The following is a 9116-nucleotide window of genomic DNA, read 5'->3' on the forward strand; positions in this document are numbered from 1 at the left end:
GAGACCCCCGACAGCTCTGGAACCCCAACAGCTTCTGCCCCCCCTACAGCTCCGAGACCCAGACAGCTCCGAGACCCCCCCTACAGCTTCTGGACCCCACTCTGGCAGCTTCTGCACCCTGACAGCTCTGAAACGCTGACAGCTGGAGTCCCTCGACAGCTTCAAGACCCCCTGCAGCCTCTGGACCCTGACAAATGAAGTAGCTAACTCACAAGATTCATGAACGATCCTGTGAAAAAGCATTTTCATTCTAGCCATAACTGTTAAGAACTTCCTACAATAAGAATTTTCTACTCGTTTCACTAGGTCAGTTTAGAATCATGTAACTATAGGGGACGGAAGGGACCTGTGGAGATCCCCTAGTCCAAACCTCTGCCAAAGCAGGTTCCCTACAGAGGGTTGCACAGGAAAACATCCCGGTGGGTTTTGAATAAATCCAGAGGAGACTCCACCACCTCTCTGGGCAGCTGGTGCCAGTGTCTGCCAACCTCAAAGTAAAACCATTGCTTCTGATGTTCAGATGGAACTTCCTGCCTTCCAGTCTGTGCCCATTGCCCCTTGTCCCCCCACTGGGCACCACCAAGAAGAGCCATCCACTGGACATCCCTTTAGATATTTGTAAGAACTGATAAGATCTGCTTTCTGTTAGCACTACTTTCTGTGCTGCGTGCACACAGGCAGCAACCAAACACGCAGACTCACGCACCCCATGGTTTTTGCTCTTAGACCAGGAATGAGCACCTTCCAGAGCAGCCCCTGTTGTGTTGGGTTGAGAGCCACAGTCCCAAGTTCCCTGCCCGGCTCTTCTCATCTTCTGCTTTTCTTCTCCCCAGCAGCTGCAGAGGGAAAGCTCACGGCCCAGAGAGCAAGAGGTGGATGAATTTTAATTCCCAAGTGCCCAGATACTACATCAACATGGGGATGTCCCCTGAGCAACCTGCCCAGCCAGCAGCCCAGCTGGGGAGGGAGGGGGTTTAGTTTGCTCTCAGGGGGTCACATTTCCTCACATTGCCCCCACTCTTCTCTTTCCTCTTCAATCTCAGCTGGAGAAGCAGAAACTTGACCACAGAATCTCAGCCCTCTCCCGAATGGACGTTGCCTCCCGCCCTCCCCCAGCTTTAAATGCATTCCTTCTTTCCACGTTTCTCCATTTACCCTCTTTCTTCCTGTGCCCGCTGGGCTAAACACAACTGCAGCCTGCTGTGTGCCACCCCGCTTCGCTTTGCCTGGGGGAGCTGGGATGGAAGCGCCAGCCCGTGCCCCTTCATCCCCACCAGTAACAACACCACAGCCCCAAGTTTGTCTCACTTTTATTTACAGAATTGCACAGCCCGTTTCCCCCACGACACCGGGTCAGACGCTGCTTTCCCACGCCCATGAGCTCAATATCTCCTCTGGGAAGGAGGAGAAGACTCAAAGAGTCACTGTTGGGTTTCGCAGGGGCACATGCAACAGCTCCAATGATTGGCAACTATGATAAAGACAATGAAGCAGAGCGTGGGGCTGCGGCTGTGCAGCCCCATCTGCCCCAGCCGGGCACTTCTGGCTTTCCCAGCTGTGTATTTGGACAATCTGTGTGTTTCCTCGCTGCAACACTGCCTCCTTCGAGTCCTCACTGTGGGAACACGGCCTGGGAGCCCTCATCCCTACACACTGCCAGAACACCAAGCCTCTGGGAGGCAGCCAGAGCTGGGGGGGCTGCACTGTGTCCCCAGGTTGTGGTTTGTCAGGGGGGCTGAATGGAGGCACCCGGGACAAGGCACAGCATGGTGGTGCAGCGCCCGCAGCCAAGGGAAGGGGATGGGAGGGAGGCAGCACCTGGGGGGGGATTTGTGGCACACAGGGGACGGCTGAGCCCTTCCAAGGGAGCACAGCCACCGTTGCACGGCCCCACTGCAAACCTGCACAGAGGGGGAGGCAGCAGGCAGGAATGGGGGGAGCAGGAATGAGACCCTCGTGCTGCCTGCAGACTGCCAGGACCTGCACACTGCGGGTAGGGGATGCTGCAAGGTGCTGCACGGATCACCCCGGGATGGGAGAGAAATGGAGGAAAGCAGACACAGAGCGCAGCCCGGGGCTGGGAGAGGCAGGGTGCTGCTCGTGTCCACCAGGGACTTCAAGCCTAGGGTCAGGCAGAGGGAAAGAACCAAGGAGCACGGGACACGCAAGGAACAACACCCAGCTTTGCAGCTGGAGAGAAGCAGGAATGGCACGGGGTGCTTTGTGTCCAAGAAACGAGCGGGCTCCATCTCACAGGGCACCGACTGACCCATTGGGCTCAGCAACGGAGGGACACGGTCTGTGAGCACCTCGGGGAGCACAGCACTGCACACAGGCATTGTTGGCACAGCGCTGAGGGGCAAGGAGTGCCCCTGGTGGCATGGCCACCGAGACAGAGGGTTTGGTAGCCAGATGTGCTGGAAACAGGTGAATGGAGGAGGAGGAGGAATGTCAGCCCTGGAGAAGGGGCGTGGGGACCATTTCGCTGGAGGACACGCAGCGGGCAGGCAGAGATTTCAGGGCTGAGCCAAATGACAGCGGCTCCTCCGGCTGCTGCCACGGAATGTGCAAACACAACGCACAGAGACGGCCGAGAGGGGACGCGTGGGACTGCCAGCGAGAGGTCCGGCCTCAAGGCTGCGTGAGGACAGCAGCAAAAAGACTCCAACTCTCCCCTTTTTTGGGGTGGGAAAGCTCCATTATGAGCTCTGAAAGAGAAAGGTGAGGGTGGGTTCAGCCGTCGCTCCCCACCCTCGCCCCCTCCATCTTCCTTTGTTGGACGTGCCAAGAGCTGAGCGCATCCGAGTCCTGGGGATGAGCCAGGACCTGCAAGGAAAGCATCCCGTGAGACCATGTCTGCACAGGAAAAGGTTTGCTCATTTTGAAATTCTCAAAATTACAGTACTTTACAATACAAAACGTCTCCATTCAGCATTACGTCATTTTAACTCCTTCTGGGGTTATAATAATTATTAAAAACACACAACTTTTTCTAGAAAGGACAGAAACTCCACAAAAAAAAGACCAGAGAGTAACGGGAAAGGCGGCCGCAATATTATCAAAACCAATTTAGTGCAAAGGAGAAGGGGCTCCCAAGGATGGTCGACGAGAAGCGCTCCGTACGCGCTCGTTTGGAGAGAAGGCATTAGATTTAACCTCTGAATGAGATCAGGCTGCCAGCTTCTATACTGAAGCTTAGAACATCGACACGTAAAGGACTGAAACACAATATGCATGGCCATTAAAAAATAATATTATATATAGATATATATATATATATATATATGAGAGAGATTTTCCATGTATGGTGCTATAGGCAAGCGTCCCTGCAGACAGCCCGCTCTGCCAGCCGGCTCTTTCGGGCCACTCCACGTGATGAGAGGTTTACAATCTGTGTTTCCCAAAGGATCAAGTCCCTCTGGGTGCTCCGCAGCGCTCCCCGCGGGCTCGGATCCGGCCCCGTTTGCTCACCCTGAGGCCGGGGTGGCTCAGACCGTGGTCTCATCCGCCGTCTTCTTCATCAGCTTGGCGGAGAGCAGGGAGTGGGGCGCGGGGTGGGGGCTGCGCACGGGCGGGAGCATCAGGCGAACCTTCTGGTTGGTCCTGCGCCACTCCGAGTACAGCTGGCAATGGTAGCGGAACGAAACCTGCGGGCAGCAACGCGGCAATGGGTCACACGTTGAGGGACGCAGGCAGCCCGCCCGCTCTGCTCATCTCGTGGTCCCTCCTGCCCAGGGAGACAGCACCGGGCTCAGTGGGATTGGGGTAGTCCAGCTCCCGAACCTTCGAGGAGGGTGGGTGCCCCATCCCTGGGGGTGCTCCAGCCCACGGATGGGCCCTGGGCAGCCTGAGCCCATGGTCGGGGCTGGGGGGCTTTGGGGCCTCTTCCAACCCAACCACGCTTGCACAGCACCGCGTCCATGCAAAGGGAGGGATTCCCCCCAGGGCCAGCCAAGGGGAGGCTGAATCCAGCCAGACCCATCTCGTGGATCCCCTCTGCCCTTTGCAACCCCCCCCCTTGTTCTGTGCCCCGCCATCACTCGGGCTTTCTGCCTCCCTTCTGCTGCCCACGCTGCAGCTCAGACACGGAAACTCAGTTCTCTAGTTTCTGTAGGACTGAGCCATCTGCTGTGACAGACAGCGCTGCACCGCGGCACCGAGGTGACGGGCCGTGCAATGCCCTTTTCCTGCTGCGGGGCGAACTGGGAATAAGGCTGTTTGCTTACAACCAAGAAGCAAACGCATCTCGCAGCCTCTCACAATGACCCGAGCAAAGAGCTCCACCTCGCGTCCCTCTCTGCAAGGAAGCGCAGCAGAACCGCAGCAGCTGGAGCCACGGCTCCTTGCATCACAACACACACTTCTGTTTCCTCCGGATCTCCTGCATCCCCCCAGAAGAGGGAAGCACTTCTTCAGCTTCTCGAGGTTAGTTTGGCTTTCTACAGAAGCAAACCTGCAGCCACGCTCGCAGCTCACACGCAGCCCCCCCAGCAGTGGCTCCTTGCACCAGTTCCCCTCCCCCCCGGCACCAGGATCTGCACGGGGACTTGCAAGGAACGCCCTGAACCTGGGGGAAGCTCAGTTCTGAGAGATGGGAGCACGGAGTGGTGGGGAAGTGCCTGCAGAACTGACAGCTTGGAGGGTGCTCCCCAGCAGGCGGCCGCAGGAAGGCACCAAGGGCACGAGCACTTCAAGGGGGAAGGGTGAAATGAAGACCTGAACCCAGAGACACACAGAACGTGAAAGAACGGAATGGGAAACGGGGAAACCTCCATTCATGGCCAGCCACAGCCCGGGGCTCTCAGCCAGGAGACGTGCTGCACGCTGAACTGGTGCCTGCTGTCCTGCCCAGCTTTGGCAGCTCCCGTTTAAAGATAATTAAACGGATGTTCAAGAGGTTTCCTCCCGAGGGGCACAACACAGCATCCCTCCTGTACAGCAACGAGCCCAGGAGCGGCGAGCAGAGCCCTCCCGCACACTTACCAGCGTCCAAAGGACGTAGATTGTAAAAAGTGCTATAGTTAGTGCTATGAGTCCGATGGCCTCCAGGCGGCTGTTGAACTGCAAATGGTCCTGTGCTCCGCGGAGACACAGCCAGCCCGAGATCGCCGCCAGGGGAGTGATGAACAGGAAACACACCATGTCGCAGAACAGCGTCCTCTTCTCATTGCGGGGACCGGGATCCTTCAGCCACTGCGGGACGGAAGGGCAGAGCGGGGTGAGCAGCACGCAGAGCGTGCCAGCAAAGCAGGGCTGCTGCGGCAGGGAGCTCCCACGCGTCCCTTGCAGCCTGCGCGTACCCGCTGCGGGCGCTCAGCTCGCACCAGCCAGCACAAAGATAGGGCTGAGCACATCGAGGCTCTTTTTAACAAGCACGGAGGGAAAGGGAAGAGGCAACTGAGGGATACGTGGGGGGGGTAGAAGATGGTAGCAAACCCGGGCTGAGCTCCAGCTGTGGCATCAGGACAGCTGTCCCCAGCCCCGTGGTTCCTCCTGGACAGCTGCGGCACTTGAGAGATCCACCCTTGATTTAAGGCGAACCTGCAGCCCCCAGGTCAAGCTGAGCGTGGTTGTTCTGCAGGAGGACAGCTCTCAGGGCAAGGCGCTGCCCCTGGGGATGAGCGTGGAGCCCAGGGGCCGCCCAGCGCTGTCAGCAGGGAGCACAGACACCCACACACCCGGAATGGCCTGGGACAGAGCCAGTGCTGCCCGTCTGAGGCTCGCTCTCCTGCTCCCCATGCATGCAGTGATCCACCACGGGGTGGGGGGGGTGTTACTGCACGTGCTCTGTGTTACCCAGAGGCTCTGCAAGCGTTTCTCTCCAGCAGCACCCAAAAATCAGCAGGTAGCAGAAAGAACGCGGCTCTGTTGCAGGCAGGTTTCCCCCAGCAGACCTCCAAAGACGCACTACTTTCCAGGGCCCTGACCCGCTTCCAAATTTGGGTTCATTTTAGACACTTGACTTTGACAACAGCAATTGTTCTCATTTTCCTGGATGATGCTATTTTCAGCCTTTCCTTTCCTTTTTTAGAACGGCAAGCCATTGTGGTTCCTACCAACACCCAGCACTGCTACAGCACATTTTACCACGAGCTTTGTACAGCTTGTAGGGCTGCTAGATCCTTCCCCATTTCCTGCACCAGTACTACTGCCCTTATTTAGGGTTTTTTGCTCAAAAACCAAAGCTGGTGCCACCAGTGCGGTGCAGCTCTGATTTCAGCCTGAGTATTTGCTGCACGGAGTTCCTGGTCCCGAATTACCTGCACGCCCAGCAGTGAAGTTCCCTCACCTGACCACCCTGCTCCAGGTCTGGCTGGTAATTTTGGGGCATTCATTTTCAAAAAGGGAGGATTAAAAGGGACCCATCTGAGAACAATGCACACAAAGCCCTTTCCCTGACACGGAAGGGGTGTGGAAGGTATGCAAGGAATTAATAAGACAGCACTGGTCAAAACAGCACGGGGACCAAACGGAGCTAGGCAGGCTGCAAGCTGAGGAGCACAGAGCTGGGGACCAAGCAATGCTGCAATGCAAGGAACAAGTTAAAGGCATTCTTAAAGGCCTTCTGAGCACGATTGGATGGCCTGACAGCCAGCAGGAAGTTTAAGAGAGGCCACAACTGTGGCTTGGCCAGGAGAAGGCAGGGAGACGTGCAAGTCACCCTCTGTGTGGCTCCGCGGAGATTAGTGGTGATGAGCTGCGTGGGGAAGATAAGGACCACACACGCAGTCATGAGCAGCCCGAAGAAGAAGTGAGGGTGGACAGCAGCTCAGCTGCACAGCATAGCTGCTCCTACGTCAGTGTGCTGGCAGTCCCGCAGTCTGAACCCCAAGTAACTCAACTCCACAGCCATCTGAAGCCCAAACCCGAGCTGTCCCAACCCCAGCCATCCCAATCCTAACCATTTCAACCCCAGCCCTCGTAAGACCCAACCTCAGCCATCCAAACTGTAACTATTCTCACCCCAGCCAGACGAACCCCCAACTCCAGTCATCACAACTCCGTGCCCCGGCCATCACAATCCCAAACCCTATCTGTCCCAACCCCAAACCCTAGCCATCCCAAACCCCAGCCATTCCAACTCCAAACCCCAGCCATCCCAAACCCAAAATGCAGCCATCCCCTTGGCACTCCCTGCTTCAGCCCTGCATGTGCCCGGGCTACACAGCACTCGAGTGAACCATCCGGACCTGGCCCAGCAGCCGTCCAGCATCAGTCCTGAAGCGTCCCGTCTTTGGGTATGAGGACATCATGGGTCACTTTTGACCCTGATACAATAAGAATCTGAAGGCAAATCGGTATTTTGTTGCATCTTATTCTATTTATACTCCTTGTAACTTTTGAAAGTCCCCCATCCTCCCCAAGATGGGAGCCAAAGATGTAAAGGCAGGAAGCAAATTAATTTCCTTTTGAAGTAGTTGATTTATATTGCCAAGATGCACTGACACAGTAAAAAAGGAATACAATGAGCCACCCCGAGGGCGCGGGGTTTCTGGCACAGCAGCAGACTAATGCACATGGGACTTAAAACAAACCTTGTAAACTATCCAAAAAGTGGTCAGATTAAACAATTTTTGTAGGGAGAACCGTCAAGTAAACATGGGAAAGCAACAAAAGAGCAACGTGATCTTCTTCCAGCCTGAGTCCAAAAACAACTGCTTCCATGCTGCAAATAAGCGAGTGCCTAAAAGGAGAGGAGGAGCTGTGACCCAGCTCCCAGACTGGGAACAACCTCTCTGCAGGAGACAAGGCGTATTTTCATCCTCCAGCACAACCCTGGGGCCTTCCCAGATGTTCCTCCCTCCAGGACCAGCAGGGCTGTGGGATGAGAAGTCTGACTGCGGGGTGCTCCTGCGCCCATGAAATGCAGCTGAGCCCCAGGGGATGGAGGCAGCAGGAGCAGGGTGTGCAGGGGGAGGCTCTGGGATACCAGCAGCTGCTATGGGAGCCAAGAGCAGAGCTCACCCCCAAAGAGCAGCGTCCCAGACAGCCCAGCCCTGCACGGGGAGCAGTGCATTGCTCCCCCAGCACTGACCCATGAGCAGCTGTCCCAGCAGCGCCCAGCACCAGGGGGGTTATGAACATCCTGAGCTTTGCCTCCAGACAAAGAGATAAAGGGAAACACGAGAGTGGAATGGGGCTCGAAGGGAGCCAGGAGGGATTTGGTTTTACTGGGTGCAGGGCTCAGACAGGAGCTCACATTGAGAAAGGAGAGATCAGAGGGAGGAGCGGAGATGGAGAATGGTGCAGGGAGAAGAATTCGAGGAAAGCAAAGCAAGCAGCCCATCTGCCAGGGAGATAAGGCCAGAGGAAGAGTGGGGTGAGCTCATGGCACAGCTCATTTCTCTGAACTGGAGGGGGTGCGGCCACAGCTGTCCCAAAGCAGAAGTTCTTTTCCACAGGCACAACAATCGCTGCATAATAAAACACACAGAAAGCACAGCAGGAGCAAAACCACACAGCGTGCTCCTGGGCTGCATCACGCACACAGCAGAAGGCATTCTGCAGAAGCACAGGGACATGAGGACTCCAAAGAACAAGATGTGGGTGAGGTAGATTTAAGGAGGGCAAAGCAAACCCAGCCAGCTCTGCCCGAGAGCCGTGCGAGCAGCCCCGGCCTGGGGAAAGCTGTGAGGCCGCGCTCCTCCTGCACTGCTCAGGACAGCAGAGATGCAGACATCTTCTGGAGATGACTCCTCAGCAGTAACCACACGTTTTCTGTGTCTGACGCTGTTGGAAATAAGCGAGTCCCCTGCTCCTGCCTCAGTTACTTGTTGTAATTCCTCGCAACCCTATTTTGACTTCCCAGCTTTTTGGCAGGTGAAAGAGCCTGCACTTGCTCAGCAATCTGGGAGCATCCCCTTCCCTGCATCTCCAGCTCCTGGCCCCAGCACACAGACACAGCATCAGCCAGAACGGAGAACAACGTGTGCCATGGCAGGGACTTGGGAATTGCTTGGGATGCAGCAGGCTCTGCGGGAAGGCGTGCTTCAGGCAGGAAGGTTTGGGCCATGCAGGGGTGCAGCAGGCTCTGGGGAAGGATTGCTCCATGCAGAGGAGCAGCAGGCTCTGGGGAAGGATTGCTCCATGCAGAGGAGCAGCAGGCTCTGGGGAAG

The 9116-nt window shown here is 56.5% G+C and overlaps 1 protein-coding gene across 2 annotated transcripts in view; it reads right to left on the reverse strand.

Annotated features, from left to right (window-relative positions):
• Positions 1293 to 9116, reverse strand: part of MARCH2 (membrane associated ring-CH-type finger 2) — an 18932-nt gene continuing 11108 nt past the window's right edge. The window contains exons 4-6 of one of the 2 annotated variants that reach the window (XM_021378650.1): positions 4984 to 5193; positions 3472 to 3647; positions 1293 to 2826 (exon numbers count right to left, since the gene is read on the reverse strand). In XM_021378650.1, the coding sequence (XP_021234325.1) occupies positions 3489 to 3647; positions 4984 to 5193 (369 nt within the window). In that variant the 3' untranslated portion in view covers positions 1293 to 2826; positions 3472 to 3488. Of the gene's footprint in view, positions 3648 to 4983; positions 5194 to 9116 lie in introns of both variants that reach the window. The other variant, XM_021378649.1, reaches the window with a different exon arrangement.

Source organism: Numida meleagris, chromosome 27 (genome assembly GCF_002078875.1).
Source record: "Numida meleagris isolate 19003 breed g44 Domestic line chromosome 27, NumMel1.0, whole genome shotgun sequence".
Lineage (NCBI taxonomy): Eukaryota > Metazoa > Chordata > Aves > Galliformes > Numididae > Numida > Numida meleagris.